A 20395-nucleotide genomic window follows, 5' to 3' on the forward strand; every position below is an offset into this window, starting at 1 on the left:
TTCCCACAATTAGAAGTTGCCAGTATTAAACACATTGGCGTTATCAAATGTAAAACTATTATATATTATTTATTATAATTAATAAATGGGTGAAAATCGCTATATATATACCCACATGACAGCTCATTGTTACTTTGTAATTCTACTCCACTACAATTCAGAGGTTAACCTGGTATTTTTACTCCACTGCATTTATTTGAGTTACTTTGCAGATTCTGATTAATTATGTGAAATATAAACAACCCTTAAATCAGACTTTAGTTACACCTGAGTAAAATTCAGGTAAGGTGATTGTCAAGTGCCAACAATCAGGAGAGATATTTGATAGTTGGTGCTTGAGAAGACTAAACATGTATCTGCAATTGACATGAATGGAAACGAGTAATAAAGTATATTCATTACTCGTTATTCTCTACTAATAGTTAATTAAAGACTGTATTTATGGCTATTTTGCACATCCCTTTCAAGATTTTCAAAGGTTTATTGACATATCATATACACAACTACGGTGTAGTTATGCAATGAATGAAACACTTGGGTCACAGGTTCCTCAACAGTGCATTACAAGACATCTATCAATATGTGTGTACCTCCACCATTAAACTGTCATATTCTGCACATTTCTTATTCTATCTACATACATAAGAGTATAATTCATATGTATAATATCAGTTCAAATAAATGCTTCAACATAGTTAACATTGCAGGAAAGCAATATATTAGACGTTAAGTACTTTGTCAGGCTTAATATTTATCTGTAGATAGATACCCCCAACGTTTTTTTCTTATTTAAAAGAAGACCTTAATCTGTTATTTAATGTTTAAATAAAGGTTCATTCGTTTTTCTGTTTTGCACCTCCTCCTATTAATATCTTTGTACATGCTGCCAGAGTTCCCGTTAGAATATTTCTTCGCCGGTCAACATGTCCGTTAAAGTTTAAATCTTCCGGACAAAATGAGAAAAGTGCCGGTCAAAGGTCTTTGTTATTTATTGAGCTTTAAAACAAATTGATATGATTCAATATTAAGCTAATTATAGTAGATTAACTACATTATTCAAAAGTGAACAGTAACTTACAATAACACGGGAATAATAAACGGACCGCTCTCCCTCTCCTGACAGCCCGTCAGTATCATGCAGCTCGCGGATCAGTAATGAGTGACCCGACAGTAAAACTAAACATATCTATAGCTAGTTTAGGTAGTTTGAGAGGTAATTAAAATAGCTACCTGTGATATTCTAACCTGAAGTGTGTGTTGTGTTCTGCTCACCACTGATCATGCAGAGCTGCGTGTTGACTCGTCAGCAGCAGCTGATCTCTCTCTCCCGTCAGATTAGACTTCACTCGCGTTTATGTCCATATCGATCAGATCCAGCTAGTTCTAGCTAATGATATGACTACCTGCTTATTAAAAGACACCTAAACAATAAGTGTCGCTATGCAACTGGGTGAGGCCACAAAGTATAGCGCAGCATTATGTATTTGTTTACATGCCCACCGGAACCCCGAGGCATTACCAACAGATCAACGCACAATCAACCCATACAGGACATCTATTTCTCCACATTAAGTGTTAGACATTAGAATTGACTATTCTTGTCTGTCACATACTCTTTTGTCTGTCACATAAATGGTGCAAATTGCGCAACTGATGTGGTATTGTGCTAAACGAAAAACAATTTGAACGGACACTTTGACCGGAGATATTTAGATTTGCCGGTCTTCAGCATATTTTACCAGTCGTAGTCCGGTAATTACCGGCTAACGGGAACTCTGCATGCTGCACTAAACTGTTTTATTGTAGAGATCACTTTATAGTATCTTCTTGATTTTTTATATTCTATATTTCTATATTTATACTTTCCCCCTATGAAAGTATGTACTCTTAATATTTTTTTAATCAAACACAATAATTCAATAACGTGCTTTAACCACTAGATGCACACAAGGTACACAAATGTTTTCCGGATTTCATATCATATAAACACCAAATCCCAGCATGCATTGCGGCTAAAACATCCAATAAGCGAGTTTAAAACCATAGCTGAGGATCTTGGGTAATGCCTATGTCCGGTTATTTTTATTTTGAAATGCAGTCCCTGACGGACGCCAAAAAAGCCCGAGATTATGGAATTAAACCAATCAATAAAAGCAAGGATAATTGTGTATTATTGGTGAGTAAATAACAGTGTGTTATTTTGAAAAGAATAACAAATTAGAAGGAAACAAATATTTAAAAAATACAGATTTCAGTATTCTGAGGCTCTGAGCCCCATTTCTTTTCCTCACGGCAACAAAAGTCCGAAATTATACGATTTAAAATAAAAGCAATAATTGTGGCTTGATATTGAGTAAGAACATGTTTTTATGAACCACACAGCTTCCGGTCTTCCTCGACCCGACCGGAGAAAAAGACGTGCTGCAAGCAGTAGAAATACATTGCTTTTAAAATCGTGCTGTGCAACACGAAAATAAATCGTGCTGTGCAACACGAAAAAAAGGGGCAAATCGTGTTGGGGAACACGAAATGCCGTGAGACTGGGTTGGATCACACCACACAGCAGGACTTACAGTTATCACAGAAACATGTTATTATTACTTTCTTTGCTTTTTAAGAAAATATTCACAAAGCATTCAGAACAAATAAACACATCTCAGTACATAGATTAACTACATAACAGATGACCAATCAGAAAAGACACAACAACATAATAGTATTACAAATAAAAGAATGAATACATTATGAATACTCAGGTACACATTAATTATATTCACTATATTGTTCTACACTGACCCATTCCTCCCCCCTTTCCTCAAAGATATGCATTTGGTTTCTAATCTAGTTGATTTCTCCGTTACATAGATTTCATTTACTAAGTTATTCCATTGTGAGTTTACTAAGTTATTATCTTTCAGACAATTCCTTGTCATTTGTTTGATCTCTTTTCTAATGACCAGAAATAGATAGATCTTTTTGTATCTCCTCTGGTGTTCCCCCAGTGATAGGGAGAATGGGTTTTTGTTGAGAGATCAAGATATTGGACATTTCTCTTCAAACTGTTTCCCAGAAGTCTCCCAACACATTACAGGCCCAGAATATATGTCTGGTTTCTGCTCAGCGCGTTCTCTCCAGCGTTTGGAAGTGAGGCTTTCTTTGTATTCACTTTGAATCTGGGGTGTCTTAAAGTGTGGAATTAAAAGCTTCATGTGTTTTCTTTCCAGTAGTTTGAGTTGGTTGTGTTATGAATGTTTCTGCACATGTGTTCCCAATCTACTGGTATATTGCAGGATCATTCATTTCCCCATTGATTTATTACATTTCATTTCATTTCAAACCTTTATTTAACCAGATTGGTCCCATTGAGATCATAGATCTCTTTTTCAAGGGAGACCTGCAGCATATAGGTTCCACATGAAATATAAAACAATAAAGGACATCATACATTATATTTACAGGATACATTTACATAGTTGTAGACATTTACAAGTGCCCATAGTATCAACGAGCATTTCATTTAGCCTTGCTTTAAAGACCTGCAGAGGAATGAGATTGCTCAGTTTCAATTCTTGCTGAAGATTGTTCCAAGCAAGTGGAGCTGCGCACATAAAAGCTGTCTTACCTAAGACAGTCCTTGCTCTTGGCACATCTAACAATACTACATCATGCCATCTCAGACAATAGCTGCTTGCAACTCTCTGTGTTATCAGAGAGGAGATGTAATACGGGAGTTTACCCAACAAAGCTTTATAAATAAATAAAAGTTACATTAATAATAATGTGTTCCCAATCTACTGGTATATTGCAGGATCATTCATTTCCCCATTGATCTGTTGCATTAATAATACTGTGTTCATCTTGATTTCTTTATTCTAATATTTGAACCATCTTAGTTAGAAATGTTGTTTCCACTCCAGGGTCATAAACTGTAAGCATGTATTTTATCAATGGCTTGATGTCTTGAAAAGATCTCTTTTTGAAATGCCAGAAAGATAACTCCTCACTTGGAAGAATCTGAATAAATGCTATTTGAGTAAATCATATTGTAACGAACGCTGTTCAAAGGATTTCACGTCTTTATCACCGAACATATTTTGATCACAATGTGTTCGAGTTTAAAATCAGATCTATATAATTTCCCCCCAATAACAGAGTTATGTCTTAATGCTGATATACTGGGAACATCTGATGGTATCAAGTTGAACATATTGAAACTTTATTTGTTTGTTAATTGTGTTTGTGTGCGCAGTAAATGTTCAGAAGCTCAGAGAAGCCAAAACATCCTTCATCCATCATTCACATCCAAATGTTAACTAACATTTAAATATGTTCATCTCTAATATCGTCAAGTGGTTCATTTAATTTCTGTTTCTTTAGGTAACAGTCAGTGACAGCAGGAGCACAGACATGTGATCAGATCACACTGACTACTCATTACACTCTATTATCATATATTATTATATATTATATTAAATGGACCAACAGCAAAGGTCTATCAGAACATGTCAAATCTTTTTTCATCAAATGCTTGAGGTTAATATAATGTTTCCTCTCTTTTTAACACATGTTGTAATATATGTTTTATTATAGACTTGCTGGCTGGATAATCACAGAGACTGACTGTGAAGTCGTGGCCTCAGCTCTGAAGTCTGACCCCTCCCATCTGAGAGATCTGGACCTGGGTCACATCCCTCTGCAGGATTCAGAAGTGGAGCTGCTGAGTTCTGGACTACAGAGTCCAAACTGCAGACTGGAGGCTCTCAGGTCAGTTCACTGACTGCAGTTCATATTGATCTGTTTGTGTTTATGATTTTCTGAATTTGAACAAATACAATGTTATTTTTATTTGTTCCGTTTCTGCTAATGACTGAATATTGATCAGAGTAACAGAGAGAAGGTGAATGTGTGAGGGAGAGAGTTTGAGCTTCCACAGACTCACCCTGTGCTCCAGGAGTCAGTGGAGATGCTGTCAGTACTGAGGAGCTGTGAGGGAGATGAAGGAGTTGTTCAACATCTGATCAAAGTTAGAGTTCCAGATTATCAGTGGATTGTTTCTGCATCATCTCTGACATTAAAACCCTGTTTGACTCTGAACAGATTATTAAACCTGGAGTTATTTCCAACAGGAACTTTGTTTTCTAAACTTACATCATGGTTTCTTTATTCAGACTGAAGGGCAACTGGTTGTCACAGATCAGCTGTTCTGCTCTGATCTCAGCTCTGAAGTCCAACCTCCATCTGAGAGATCTGGAGCTGAGTCTCAACGCTCTGCAGGATTCAGGAGTGGAGCTGCTGAGAGATCTTCTGGAGAGTCCAGACTGCAGACTGGAGACTCTCAGGTCAGTTCACTGAAACTGTGACTGAAAGAATGTTGCTTTGATTTGACTTTTTTATGATTATTTCATTTTTTTTCTTCTTATAATGTCAATAATGGAGCCCAAGTAATATCTGTTCCGAGCCAGCGGATCTTTGCTGACAAGAGTTGGGATTTCCTGACCAGTCTCGCATTTGTTTTTCTCTCCACAATTTCTCACACACAAAATGTTCCTTGGAAGAGCTGTGTCCTTTTGTAAGGCATGCTTCCAGTCTTTGAAGCCTCTTACGGTGAACGATGCGTCATGATGACGAGCCTTAAACTTTCTGCATGGGAAATACGCAGCATCTCCAAGATCACACAGACTTTCATTCAGAGTTTCATAGCAAGATAAAAACATGATATCACACTAATCTTTCAACATAGTTTAATACAAAAATACATATTAGGACAAAGCCCTACGAATAACAACACTAAACATAATAATACAACAATTCAATGTTTTTAATCAGCCCAAATCCTGGATGGGGGGGGGGGCATACGTTAATAACTAACATCCATAGAGTTGTAAATGTCCTTTTATTCATGTTTCATTTTTAAGAGTAAGAAGTAAGAACTGCAGACATACATGTTGACTGTTTCTTAAAGGAACTGTAATAGATGTTAGTAGTTCAAAGTAAATCTCTGTATTTAATATTTAGTAAACGATAACGTCTGAATAAAGGTCATCTGAAGTCATTTTAGTTTTACATGATAAAGTTCACTTTCTGAAGTAGACAGATGTTTCTGTTCAGATTCATTTTGTCACTATCTGTCTTTATGGTGTCTTGTCTTGTTTCATGTGTTATTTTGAAAGGTCTTCACCTCCTGTCTTGCCTGTTTCTGTCTGCGTTGTGTCTTGTTTAAATCTGTCTGTGGTTCCCGGTCGTTAGTTTCCCTGGTGTGTCTAATTTACCCGATTGTGTTCACCTGGTGTCCCTGTGTGTTCTCCTCCCTCCTCACCTGTGTCTTGTTTCTGTGATTAGTCTTGTGTGTATTTAAGTTCTGGTTTTTCTGTCTGTCTTTGTCGGTTCGTCTTTTGTCATGACTAGTTCGTCGGTGAGTGTTCTGTTCTGTCTGTGTTATCACCTAGCCTTGAAATAAAGGAACTTTCACTTTAAACTGCATTTGGGTCCTATCTGCTTCACACACCGTGACCGTACGAACCGACCACATTATGGACCCAGCAGACTCAGCCCTTTTGATGCGACAGGCGGAAAGTCTTGGATACTCTCTGGAGTATATTTTTTATACGTGGAAAGGCGCCTCATCTAGACGGGGTAGAGAGGCTGCGTTGAAGGAGGCACGTCAGGAGGTTGCTCGCAAGCCCTGGCTCTGGAGCTTGTTGCCCGAGTGGCTTAGAGTTTTCTCAAGTAGCCCTGAGTACCAGTCTTCATGTTCTGACCCTTTCTTGGGGTCTGGTCTGGCGTTTGGAGGTCCACGAAGCCTCCAAAAGACTCCTAAGAGACGAAAGGCCAGGGTTCCGGCGCCAGTTCCGGCTCCAGAACCGGTCCCCACAGCCATGGTCCCTGCTACAGAACCGGCCCATGCAGCCATGGTCCCTGCTACAGAACCGGTCCACACAGCCATGGTCCCAGCCCCAGTCCTGGCCCCAGCAGCCCCAGTCCTGGCCCCAGCAGCCATGGCTCCGGCCCCAGCAGCCATGGTTCCAGCTTCAGTACCAGCCCCAGTAGCCATGGTCCCAACTCCAATTTCGGCTACAGGGCTCCAGCACCTCGTCTCCTGCTGGCTCCCCAGACGACGCCAGCTCCCCGTGTCCTGTCGGCGTACCGACCGACACGAGTCCCCTCTCAAGTCCCCTCTCAAGTTCCTACCCGAGTCCCCTCTCAAGTTCCTACCCGAGTCCCCTCTCCAGTTCCTACCCGAGTCCCCTCTCCAGTTCCTACCCGAGTCCCCTCTCCAGTTCCCTCTCGAGTCCCCTCTCCAGTTCCCTCTCGAGTCCCCTCTCCAGTTCCCTCTCAGGTCCCCTCTCGAGTCCCCTCTCGAGTCCCCTCTCGAGTCCCCTCTCCAGTCTCCCTCAATCCCTTCTCGAGTCTCCTCTCCAGTCCCCTCTCAGTCTCCTCTCGAGTCCCTTCTCGAGTCCCCTCTCTAGTTCCCTCTCAGGTTCCTACCCGAGTCCCCTGTCGAGTCCCCTGTCGAGTTCCCTCCTCTAGTCCCTCCTCTAGTCCCTCCTTTAGTCCCTCCTCGAGTCCCCTCTCTAGTTCCCTTCTCTAGTCCCTCCTCTAGTCCCTCCTCTAGTTCTCCTCTCGAGTCCCCTCTCGAGTTCCCCCTTGGTTCCCCTCTCGAGTCTCCTTTCGAGTCCCCTCTCGAGTCCCGTCTCAAGTCCCTACCCAATATCCTGGTCCGTTGGAGGTTCCGCTGGGGGTCCTGCCAACTCCATGTACTGTCCCATTGGAGGCCCCGTCGACTACTCCTCTGCCGGGGGTCCTACCAATCGTATGTCTGTCCCGTTGGAGGTCCCGCCGACTACTCTCCTGCCGGGGGTCCTGCCAACCCTTTGTCCTGTGCTGTTGGAGGCCCCGCCGACTACTCTCCTGCCGGGGGTCCTGCCAACCCTTTGTCCTGCCAACCCTTTGTCCTGTCCCGTTGGAGGTCCCGCCGTCTACTCTCCTGCCGGGGGTCCTGCCAACCCTTTGTCCTGTCCCGTTGGAGGTCCCGCCGTCTACTCTCCTGCCGGGGGTCCTGCCAACCCTTTGTCCTGTCCCGTTGGAGGTCCCGCCGTCTACTCTCCTGCCGGGGGTCCTGCCAATCCTATGTCCTGTGCCGTTGGAGGTCCCGCCGTCTACTCTCCTGCCGGGGGTCCTGCCAAACCTTTGTCCTGTCCCGTTGGAGGTCCCGCTGTCTACTCTCCTGCCTGGGGTCCTGCCAATCCTATGTCCTGTGCCGTTGGAGGCCCCGCCGACTACTCTCCTGCCGGGCGTCCTGCCAACCCTATGTCCTGTCCCGTTGGAGGTCCCGCCGACTGCTCTCCTGTCGGGGGTCCTGCCAATCCCGTGTCCTGGTCCTTTTCCGTGGGGGATCCTGCCGAGGCCTGTCCCACCAGCTCCGACACCGGTTCCTGCCCGGCCTCCGGAGCTGTCTGGTCTTCACCCTCGAGCCCGGCCCTCTGAGAGCTGCAGTCTTCACCCTCGATCCAGGCCCCCTGAGAGCCACGGCCTTCGCCCTCGAGCCCGGCCCCCTGACTTTCCCGGCCGCGGTCCTCGCCCTCATGCTCGGCCCCCTGAGTTCGCCCACGATGGCCTTCGCCCCTCCATAACCCCCACCTTGGACTCTGTCTTGCCCCCGGGCCGTCCGCCCGAGTCCCCCTTCTCGGCTTCTGCCTTGCCCCCGGGCCGTCCGCCCGAGATCCCTTCCGGGTCCTCCGCGGTGCTCTTGTGTTGTCAGCCCAGACCCGTCCTCCGGACCCCCTCCACCCACCCTGGTGGCCTAGTGATACGTCCCTCCTCCGGACCCCCTCCACCCACCCTGCTTGAGGACTTTTGTGTTTTTTTGGGACGTCTGAGATCCGTCCCTTGAGGGGGGGGTACTGTCACGATCTGTCTTTATGGTGTTTTGTCTTGTCTTGTTTCATGTGTTATTTTGAAAGGTCTTCACTTCCTGTCTTGCCTGTTTCTGTCTGCGTTGTGTCTTGTTTAAATCTGTCTGTGGTTCCCGGTCGTTAGTTTCCCTGGTGTGTCTAATTTACCCGATTGTGTTCACCTGGTGTCCCTGTGTGTTCTCCTCCCTCCTCACCTGTGTCTTGTTTCTGTGATTAGTCTTGTGTGTATTTAAGTTCTGGTTTTTCTGTCTGTCTTTGTCGGTTCGTCTTTTGTCATGACTAGTTCGTCGGTGAGTGTTCTGTTCTGTCTGTGTTATCACCTAGCCTTGAAATAAAGGAACTTTCACTTTAAACTGCATTTGGGTCCTATCTGCTTCACACACCGTGACACATTTAAATGTTGAGAAACATCTGATTGGATTATAAACAGATTTTTATCCTCATCATGTTTTCTTTATTCAGACTGAGGAGCTGCAGTTTGTCAGAGATCAGCTGTTCTGCTCTGGCCTCAGCTCTGAAGTCCAACCTCCATCTGAGAGATCTGGACCTGAGAGAGAACGCTCTGCAGGATTCAGGAGTGGAGCTGCTGAGAGATCTTCTGGAGAGTCCAGACTGCAGACTGGAGACCCTCAGGTCAGTAAGGGGTCTCTGCTGGTTCAGCAGTATTGTATGAAACACAGGGAGGTGTTTCTCTCACTGGGGAAACAGATCAGTGATGTTACCCACTGACTGCAGGCTCTCTCATTCTTCCAACAACTAGAGAAGGCCAGCTGAAAATGCAAAGCCACGTTTAGTTCAATCAGGAGAGCTTTTGATGTAATAATACATATTTATTGCGCAGATGCACAAATGAATGTAATGGTAATTTTGGTGATTAGGCCCCGGGAAGGGCTGTAATCATTCGGGAGGGTAGAGCCGATCCGATGAAACCCCCCTGGGGTCTAGACACTGGTGGTGGTGAATGGATAGTTGGGGTCGGTCTGAAGGGGAGGGGCTTAGCTTGACCCTGGTGGTGGTGAATGGATAGTTGGGGTCGGTCTGAAGGGGAGTGGCTTAGCTTGACCCTGGTGGTGGTGAATGGATAGTTGGGGTCGGTCTGAAGGGGAGTGGCTTAGCTTGACCCTGGTGGTGGTGAATGGATAGTTGGGGTCGGTCTGACCCTGGATTCAGAGGGACAGGAGGTGAAAAGGGGTGGAGGAGGGTTGCGTCGAGTCACCTGAAATGACAGCTGTCAGAGGGGGAAGAGCAGATTTAAAAGGTTTGACAGAGCGTTATGATAGGCTCTTGGGAATAGAGCTAGGTGATTGGTTAAGCTGAAGAGTGACGCCCCCGGTCACTTATTGAGAGGAGAGAGAGTAGCATGGGAATAGAAATACATGAAGAGTAAAGACGGTCTTCCTGGTTGAATTTGCGCTGAGCTTCATTAAGTAATCAACTTTCCACCAGACATATGGGGTTTGACAGAAGAGTGGAAAAGGTAGTCTGTGTTTGATGGGATGTTTTTAGTTCCTTGACTAATGGCTGTTACTTCCTGTCATGCAGCTGAGAGCTGTGGCAGTCAGTCGTAGTGTTTGCAGAGAAGATATGATGGGATGTAAAGCATGAGATCAGGACTCTGAAGCTGACTCAAAGAACAAACACTTATTTTAAACTGGATCATAACTGTTGGATTGTGTTCATCCCTACAGGATCAGAGATGATGAGACGATCAGAGCCAAGATCCAGAAGACCTGTGAGTACTGAATATCCTCCATTCATCCAGATATGAGACTCTTTGATGGAGCATGTCCTCAGAGGAAAACAACACTCTGGTTTCTCTCTTCATCATTTTGGCTGTTTCTCTTCACAAGAACTTTCTATCAACACAGTGACGCGTTCACTGACACTCTGTAAAATGTAAATAAACTCTGAAGAATAAAACACATGAAAACATCAACATTATAACCTGTCTGTTACAGTATTACCCTCAAAATATACTTCAGTAGAAGTACTCAGATATTTTACTTGAGTAAAAGTAGAAGTACTCAGATCTAGTAGCGACAGTAAAAGTAGTCGTTGTGCAGATTGGTCCATTTCAGAATAATATATATGATATGTTTTATAATGATTGATCATGAAAGTGTTCTCAAAGCTGGTGAAGGTGCAGCTAGTTTGAATGGCTTTGTATACTGCAGGGTAGCTGGTGGATTTACTCCAGGTGGAACTAAAGTCTGATTCAACACTTGATTATATTTCACATCATTCATCCACATCTGTAAAGTAACTAAAGGTATGAATACATGTAGTGGAGTAGAAGTACACCATGTACCTCTGAACACCTCTGGTTAGCATCCAGCAGCTTCTATGTGCTGGGGACCCGTACTGTACATTTCTATCATCACACTTTGGGCTCCTCAACATGTGTGGGTTCCCAGCAGGACTCTCTGAGCTGCAGACACATTCTTTCTGTGACTTTGTTCCAGATATTTGGAGCATAATAACTGAAGCTGTTTCTCCATGTTCAGGAACTCCCATCCCCCGAGTCCTGCGGCAGGAAGCGCTCCTTCTCTCCAAGAACTCCTGGACCCTGCAAGCTGGTCCAGAACCAGAGTCCCAGTGAGGAGTCCAGCCAGTCGACTTCTCAGAGTTCAACTAAACTACAACATTATTAAAGATCATGTTTAAAGTTAAAAAAGGATGCTTTCAGACTGAATCCAGAAGTTTCTCCAGCTGCAGTCAAAGCAGATCATTTGAGGAATATATAAAACAATTATTACATTACATTACATTTAGCTGACGCTTTTATCCAAAGCGACTTACAATAAGTACATTCGACCAGGAAGACACAACCTTGAAGAAAACAGAATCATATAAGTACATTAGGTTTCATAGAGCCAAACATTTCAAGTGCTACTCAACTGGCTTTAGATAAGCCAGTCCTTATAAAACTGTAATAAGAATTACTCTGAATACTTTCTTTTAATTTCTTTTAATCAAATGCTTCTGACTTTCTATCAGAGTGCTTTTCTCCTGAATCAACGACTTCAATCTTCTTTATTTTCTTGTGTATTTCATAAACAGGATGTTGTTGTTTGTCCTTATATCCTGATTGATGAGTCAGCAGTACAGCAGCCAGGCGGTAACGGTCAGCTGGCATGTGTATCTGTTCATTGGCTCATATGTGTAGCATGTTTAATGGCAGTGTTTTGAAAATGGCTGACAGGTGAATATGTCAGATCTCTGTGTGTTACTCAGAGAACCGTGTGCAGGGTTTTAGAAAGTGCAGAGTTGAATTGCAGATTGTGTGCAGAGCTGAAAATGTGTTTAGAGTTGTGTTTGATTGAATCCAGCCAGTGTTGCCGCAGCAAAGCATAAGGGCTCTGTTGTGAGTTTTCATAGTATGTTTAATACTTAAAACGAAAGTTAGTTATAATCAAATATAATCAATTATATTCTTGTATAACCCACAATGAAAATGCTTCATATTTTAGGTTTTTCTATAGTTACAGTATAAACAAAACCAAGTGGTTTGTTAAGTTGAGTGTAAGGCCTATAAGAATTATGGGTGTCTCTGATAAGAGAGTAGGCCGTTTTTTCCCTCTCCTCTGACAGCAGTTCACAGGGAGGGGGGCTCCTGACTGAAGGAGAAAAACATTGAGGCGTCAAAAAGGTGGTTATGATAGCCATAGAATATGTCTGTTCATGTCCTGTTTTCTACACAAACATGGGAAGGTGTGTCTTAGGCCATAGCCAATAGAAGATGTTGGTTGGGAATAGAGGAGGTGTTTGTTTTTTGGGGTTTCGATCCGGTTTTTTGAGCATAAAGAGACTGGTTTTTTGAGAGAGCGCGAGAGAGAGGGGGGTTTCCCCTGGTAAACTCTCTCCCGGTAGGCTTTGTCCTTCAGAGCTGGGTTAATAGCTCTCGGTAAGGTCCTCTCACACTTGGTAAATATCTCTCGAATTTCTTGGTTGTTGGCTGAGTGGAATGATTTTATGAGAGATGTGTTTGTGAATATTAGAACCGCCACCTGTGAGGACCTTCCTCCGAATGAATGCGGATAGGAATGGGTTTTTGAATGTTATACCCGCCGTCTGTGTCGGAAAAAAGGTATGAAACTGATGTGAATTGATTTGGTGAATGAAAAGTTGAATGCGCTTTTTATTGTCACCGGTCTTTTTATGAGGAAATACCTCTAAATTCTATCGGGAGAATTTTTAAATGTCACAACTGAATTGGGCAGTTGAAATTAAACATTTTGGTAATAAATGTAAGACTGAATTAAAGTTTCATATTTGAACATGATCACAGCACCATTTTTTTTTAGTATGATTATAATGTTGTAAAGAGAGAAGGTAAAAACCCTGTATTAAGTTTGGACCTATTTTTCTTCAAATAAACTGATCCCACCTTTTGGACTGGGATAATTTAAAAGACAACCTGTGCACTCCTCTCCTGCTTCAAAGGTAAGACTGCACCCTGCCACACACACTTAGGTAGGAGCACACTCCATTTACTGATATCAAAATCCTTCGGGATCCCTTAAACAGATTAAAAAAGAGTTGTCTGAATAGAAACAGCAGTTCATTGAACCTGGTTCTTCGGGGAGTTTATAGAGGTGAGATCTTGCTGACGTTGGTGGATCTGAGCCAAGCAGTAAACTTACATAGACTCAATAACTTCGGTCAGGTCAATTAGTAGGTCAGAGTAATTTACCGGAATAAATTATCAGGACCTCGCCGACTCTAAACAGCTCAGAGCTCGGACCTATTGTGTTCACATTATATACGCTTCCTTTAGGCAATAAGGAATCACTCGGGACATTTTCATTGTTATACGGATGATACTCAATTATACACAATATAGACAAAAGTATTGGACCACCTACACATTAGAGAGATACCGCATGTCCTTCCTTCCTGCAGCGGTCAGACTATATAATTACCACGACCCCTAGTAGACCCCCCACACCACAACACAGACTATAACACCGCTTGTTGTTAAATACCAACTATGTGCAATATATATATATATATATGCCGTTAAAACTATGCAATATATACCTGGCTGTTAAATCCTCAGAACTGTTACGGGATGTGTATTTTGTAAAATGTGTAACTTTAAAAAAATGATAATTTCTTGTTTTAATCTTTAATACTTTGTTGTCTGCATGCTTTAGGGAACATGAAGCTGTCTCTGGCTCTTTCTGCTGTAACAATGTACATCTCTCCTCTGGGACTAATAAAGGGATTCTGATTCTGATCACACCTGCAGGAGCTTTCAGGACATCCCATTCCAAACTCTTAAAACAGGGTTTTCTCCTTGCTTAAAGTGGACCTATCAGGCTATATTTGAATAATATATTGTAGGGCCATACCTATATAAAACATGTCTGTGAGTTTTTTTTCTCCAAATACCAAACAGATCATGCATTTTAGCCATCCCATTCCAAACTCTTAGGCATTCATTTGAACTTGGTCCCCCTTTGCAGCTATAACAGCTTCCACTCTTCTGGGAAGGCTTTCTACAGATCTTGGAGTGTGTCTGTGGGAAGCCCTTTCATCCAGAAGAGCATTAGTGAGGTCAGACACTGGTGTTGGACGAGAGGCTGGCTCTCCGTTCTAGTTCATCCCAAAGGTGTTCAGTGGGGTTGAGGTCAAGTTCTTCCACACCAAACTCATCCACCCAGGCCTTGATGGAGCTGCTTTGTGGGGCTCAGTCATGCTGGAACAGAAAGCTTCTTCCTCCCAGACTGTTTCCTGGCTGTTTTCCACCAGATTGAGACTTGAGTTTCTTGGTGTTTTTCACAACAAATAAAAATGCGCAAAAACTAAAAACAATATTCTTGCATCAAAGTCAATGTTGGTGCCAATGTGTACACATATAAAATACTTTATGTTTACATATTTTCTTAATGTCTTTCATTTTTTCACTTTGGATTGCCTTGTGTTGAAAGGTGCTATATAAATAAACTTGCCTTATTAATTTTGTATTCATAATAATCTTGTCCTCTTAGGTATAGCTTTTTTAATGTGTTTTTTTAAAGAAATACAAATAAAATATATTCAATATGTTGTATCTGTTTTTAGAAAATAAATACAAATACAAAATGATACATAAAATAATGATCAGTTTTGTGGCTTTATGTGAACGAGCTGAGGACTCTCTATGTTCATGCTCTCCTGGATATAAACCCAACAGATCGTTGGATCAAATCTGCTTTGAATGATCTTCTTTATTTGACCTCGTACCTCCGCCCAGAACACCTTCAACTTTCTGCACCGCCTAACACAGAGAAACCACATTACCCTTGATTCTGTGAATGTTAAAGTCCAGTGGCGAGCCGTCAGGGCCCTCTGTGAGGGCCTAAGATATTCTAAAAAATAATATTTTAAAACATTAAAAAAAAAAAAAAGATTCAATATTATTTTTTATATTTTTTTGTTGTTACATTTTTCATTAGTTTTACCAAGATAACTTGATTTAATTGTATTTAAAATAATATTTCCAAAGAAATAAATCCTTGGAATCTGCCTGTTCAGTTTCTGTTGGAATGTGAAGGGTTAAATGCCGTCTCTGCGAGTTATGTGAAGACGGGAGAGCTTGTTGGTCCCTCTGTAAATTCACAGAGGGCCCGCTACAGTAACTCAACGAGAGAGTAATGTCAAATGACAGTACAATTGACCAATCATATCTTTCCTCTAAATGGGCGGGCTTTATTTTTGCGGACTTTATGACAAGTTCCGCCCGCTGTGAGGTCTATGCAAGTGGTGCAGTGACGCATCCTAAAACCCGAATCAAAGTTAGGCCTAAGTCATTTTCAATGTGGGCCGCCATGCCGACTTAATTCATTTGTAATTGTTACTTGGCTGTGGGTGCCCTGTCATGATAGGTGTTTATATAAATGGTGTTGTTTTGTGTGGTAGAGGGTCGCTGTTATTGATGCGTTTTGCACCCCGGACCACTGTTTTGATATTCCGCTGAAGTATAGTAATATCTCTTCTTTGTTTTCGAGGGAAGAGGGGGGGGGGGGGGGGGGGTCAGAGGGCCTAGGTATAAAAGTCACGGCTCGCCACTGTGTTAAACATATATCTGGTTTATTTTTATATCGGTTTAAATCATAGACTGCATTTATAAAGGGTTTAAATCAACCGGGGTCACATGTGTTCACTTGAGCCAGGGCCGGCCATGACCAATTTGCTGCCCTAGGCAAGATTTTAGCTGGCGCCCCCTCCCCCCCAAAATGCAGACACTCACTATGACTCGCGCATGCATGCACGTGCACGGTGTGGCATGACCACCAAAACAAAAAGATATGGACACAAGATGTGTGCAAATGTATTTAGTATCCTATCCATTTTAACATGATTTAAGTGGGGGGTGGACCTAACCTCTAGGGGGGTCCGGGAAGATTATTATTTTTTTAATATTGAAGTTAAAAGCATCAATCTGGTGCACTTTGAGAGCAACATGGAGAGATCTATGGATACATCTCTCAAAACCCATATGAAAAACCCATATGAAACTTATTTTTATATATCGCAGGGCTCGACATTAAGGATGGCCCAATGGCCCAGGGCCATCTAGCATTTAGCTCGGGCAATGAAGCCTCACCTGCTGGTTGCCCGATCGGGCAATCTATTATGCCAGTATCATGCAGCTCGCGGATCCAGTAATGAGTGACCCGACAGTAAAACTAAAACACATCTACTATAACTAGTTTAGGTAGTTTGAGAGGTAATTAAAATAGCTACGTGTGATATTCTAACCTGAAGTGTGTGTGTTTTGTCCGCTCACCGCTGCATGTGATTATGCAGAGCTGCGTGTCGACTCCTCAGCAGCAGCAGCAGCAGCTGATCTCTCTCTCCCGTCAGATTAGACTTCACTCGCGTTTATGTTCATATCGATCAGATCCAGCTAGTTCTAGCTAATGATATGACTACCTGCTTATTAAAAGACACCTAAACAATAAGTGTCGCTATGCAACTGGGTGAGGCCACAAAGTATAGCGCAGCATTATGCATTTGTTTACATGCCCACCGGAACCCAGAGGCATTACCAACAGATCAACGCACAATCAACCCACACAGGACATCTCTTTCTCCACATTAAGTGTTAGACATTAGAATTGACTATTCTTGTCTGTCACATAAGTGGCGCAACTGAATACTACCCGGACAATGAATCGAATGCAACCACATTTTCGCGGGAATTTCAGTTTGTTACGGATTCTGATGCTGAATACATAATGATCAAATAATTTAAAGTCAGAGTGTATTACAATGTTTCTTAGTCCACCAAAGCAAGGTGAACAACCTGGAAAGAAGAAGAGAAAGACTGAGCTGCAGCTGAAACCGGCCTCTTCCGAGGGACTAAACTCAAGTATGTCAACGAAGGGCAGATTCTCTTTCTCCGGAAGAAAGTCATAGGTATGTGCCCAATAATATTTTCTTCATAAGTAAATATGGGCATAACATGTTTTAATAGATAATTTTTTTATGGTGGTCCAAAGACAGGAATATAATTTCACATTTGTTATGATATAAATGATTTTTTATGGTGGTCCAGAGACAGGGATTATAATTTGACATTTTGTATGTGTTTGCAGATGTGCTCATCAAGCACCTGGAGAAAAGATTCCAAGATCTCCAGAAATGGAGTGTCCCTTCAAAATGTTCCATCTTCAACCCCAGTCAGTGGCCCTTTGACAGACAGGAGCTGGCTGCCTATGGCAAACAAGACTTTGCTGATATCTGTGAGCATTATCAGCCCTTGATGGACGAGCACAGTGTTACAACTAAAATGCTGAAGTCTGAGTTCATCCTCTATAAGAGTTATGCAGCAGCCCGCACACTTCGAATGCCACAGATCTTCTCTGGCATCCTGTGTGACACTGAGAGATGCAAACAGTATAAGGGGCTGTCAATACTGTTTGAAATATACCTTGTTCTGGCAGTCAACACTGCAGTGTGTGAGCGGGGGTTCAGCTGCATGAAGAGGGTGAAGAACGACTGGCGTTCCTGTCTGGGTACTGAGCAGCTCAGCCGCCTGATGTTTTCCTCCATTGAGGGCCCCTCAATGGACAACTTTGATGCTGCCGGAGCCATGGAGAAGTGGTGGACCTCAGGAAATAGGGCTCGTCACCCTGGCTTCAACCCGTGGCAGAAGGAGCAGGAGCAGGAGATACGGGACGACCTCTATCAAGACCTGGTTCTTATGGATCAGGAAGCCGAGCAGGAGGAGAATGTGCGCCAGGAGGCCATATCTGACGAGCTTGGACTTGAGGCAGAGAATGTGGCTGCTGGCGAGAAGCGCTTGGCTGAAGCTCTTGGCGACTCAGATGAGTCAGACATAGACGAGTCAGACATTGACACTTTCTTGAAAGACTATCAGTCATTGAATCAGCAAACACAAACAAGAAGAAGTGAAATTAAGAATAAAATTGAAATTGTACAATATAATATTGTGGTGGTTCATCTTATAATTCTAGAGAATGCACCAGACAGCATCTAAGACCTGCAGGTCCCCCAAACCTTTCGTGTATCATTTCGTCCGCGCGCATTTTTCAGGGCCATCTCTATTGGACTCAGGGCCATCTGTACATTAGCTTAGATGGCCCACAGGGCCATCTCCCAAAATCCTTAATGTCATGCCCTGATATGGATATTTTACAAATCACTCTCCTTTTAAACTGTATTCTTGTTTATTAATGACAACTTTTTTTACTGTCATATAGTATTTTATACTATACATTTTACAAGTTATAATAGTCTGTGCTCTCTAAAGCTCTCCCCCCCCCCCACACCGAGACCGCGTTAATTCCAATGTTAATAAAAGCTGTATACGTTTTTTGGGAGTTTGATTTATTTTAAATTAACACAAATACAACATTTAAACCTATAATTGCACACTAAAACCATTATCTCAAAAAAATAACCATTTCACATAAACCTCTGGTTTTTACTGGGGCTGGGGCAGGTCAACTTGATTTTGGGGGGGGGGGGGGGGTGCGACATAGTTTATGGACGCTGTACGCATTATAGGCGTAGTTCTGTTAGTGTAAGATAATAAGATGTACTTTGTTGATCCAAAATCGGGAAATTGTGTTGTTATGAAATAAATAAAAAATATTTTTTTTGTATTTCTCATAAAGCTGGCAATGTCCTTGATCTCATATTCTCAAGGAACTGCACTGCTTCTAACCTCTCTGTAAACCCGCTCCACACATCCGATCACTTCTTCATTTCATTCTCTCTACCCCTTTCCAAACATAACAAACTAATCTCTTCTCATCCTGCACCTGTCAGCCGTAACCTTCGTTCCCTCTCCCCCTCTACCTTTGCCTCATCGCTGCTCTCAGCCCTCCCTTCCTCTGACTCGTTCCAACTCCTGCCTCCAAACTCTGCTGCAGAAACTCTCCTCTCTACTCTCTCATCCTCTCTGGACTCTCTCTGTCCTCTCACATCTCGGCAGGCTCGTCAGTCCCCTCCTGCTCCCTGGCTAAATGACGCACTGCGTGCTAATAGAACCGTCCTTCGGGCAGCAGAGCGGAAACGGTGGAAATCCAAACACCATGACGACCTCCTAACCTATTAGGCTCTCCTCTCCTCTTTCTCTGCTTCGATCTCTCAGGCAAAAAGCACTTTCTTTCAAGATAAGATCCAATCTTCCTATTCCATTCCCAAAAAACTATTTTCCATCTTTTCCACCCTCTTGGACCCTCCAAAAGCCCCTTCCCCCTCCTCCCTTCTGTCAAGCGACTTTGTTAACCACTTTGAAAAAAAGGTTGATGATATTCGCTCTTCTTTTTCTGACTCACCTTTACTCACCGCTGGGTCACAAGACCCTCCTTTCACCCACACACTGACCTCCTTCTCCCCTCTCTCTCCAAGTGCAGTTGCGACTGGTCATTAGGGGCAGGTGGCACAGCCCCACAGGTGGCACAGCCCCACCTAGTGTCAGCAGAAAGTATTACAAATGATGATTTAAAAAAAAATGCTAATTTTAAAAAATATATATATTTTAAGATCATGTTTAATCATCTGATTCGTCTGTACATTGCTGTTTTAGTCTGTGTTCTTCTAATTAGTGTCTACAGTGTGTGCCTATTGAGCTGTTTAGAGCCATTTGGGACAAAACCCGATCATGCCCCTCCCTCTCACTGTCTAAGTGAACGGTGACTGTAAAAACTACACTGCGCATGCTCAGAATATTTTCCAATTTAATGTGTGTGGCAAAAAAATAATGACCATAGGGGCATAGAGCTGTCATCCCCACCATACGTCATCTCACATCATTCAGAGCTGATTGGCTGTAAGTACGTGTGCCGCGAAAAGTGTGGTGTGTGAGGAGGAGACGAGAGAGCTGCAGTGACGCGTCCTAAAACCCGGAAGTAAGCTGCGCATGGCTTCCCTCAACAAAAAAGCAATGAGATTTCTCCATAGGATTTTAGAAAATAGCTCCAAATAAGATCTGTGGGAAACAAACCTGTTAGATAAATGCACGT

At 42.8% G+C, this 20395-nt stretch overlaps 3 protein-coding genes across 17 annotated transcripts in view; all 3 read left to right on the forward strand.

Annotated features, from left to right (window-relative positions):
• Positions 1-5861, forward strand: part of LOC117544637 (protein NLRC3-like) — a 28331-nt gene extending 22470 nt beyond the window's left edge. For 14 of the 15 annotated variants that reach the window (XM_034213839.1, XM_034213842.1, XM_034213841.1 and 11 more), the window contains 2 exons: positions 4591-4764; positions 5169-5861. In XM_034213839.1, coding sequence (XP_034069730.1) covers positions 4591-4764; positions 5169-5352 — 358 coding nt within the window. In that variant the 3' untranslated portion in view covers positions 5353-5861. Of the gene's footprint in view, positions 1-4590; positions 4765-4951; positions 5106-5168 lie in introns of those variants that run through there. The other variant, XM_034213846.1, reaches the window with a different exon arrangement.
• A 3393-nt stretch (positions 5862-9254) lies between these two features.
• On the forward strand, positions 9255-11586 carry LOC117544640 (NACHT, LRR and PYD domains-containing protein 12-like). Its single transcript, XM_034213856.1, has 3 exons — positions 9255-9545; positions 10601-10644; positions 11417-11586. Coding segments are annotated over exons 1-3 (234 nt in total). The 5' UTR covers positions 9255-9357; the 3' UTR covers positions 11419-11586.
• A 5367-nt stretch (positions 11587-16953) lies between these two features.
• LOC117544645 lies at positions 16954-18477 on the forward strand. The gene is made up of 2 exons (XM_034213863.1): positions 16954-17318; positions 17498-18477. The coding sequence occupies exon 2, from the start codon at positions 17665-17667 to the stop codon at positions 18400-18402; it is 738 nt and encodes a 245-aa protein (XP_034069754.1). The 5' UTR covers positions 16954-17318; positions 17498-17664; the 3' UTR covers positions 18403-18477.
• The last annotated feature ends 1918 nt before the right edge of the window (positions 18478-20395 follow it).

Source organism: Gymnodraco acuticeps, unplaced genomic scaffold (assembly GCF_902827175.1).
Source record: "Gymnodraco acuticeps unplaced genomic scaffold, fGymAcu1.1, whole genome shotgun sequence".
NCBI lineage: Eukaryota > Metazoa > Chordata > Actinopteri > Perciformes > Bathydraconidae > Gymnodraco > Gymnodraco acuticeps.

Excerpts from the sequence above, each read along its gene's own strand:
- LOC117544640 (XM_034213856.1), top strand. The coding sequence starts at position 9,358 with ATGTTTTCTTTATTCAGACTGAGGAGCTGCAGTTTGTCAGAGATCAGC. Across the intron at positions 9,546-10,600 it reads TGCAGACTGGAGACCCTCAG|GATCAGAGATGATGAGACGA; the intron begins GTCAGTAAGGGG and ends TCATCCCTACAG.
- LOC117544645 (XM_034213863.1), top strand. The coding sequence starts at position 17,665 with ATGGACGAGCACAGTGTTACAACTAAAATGCTGAAGTCTGAGTTCATC.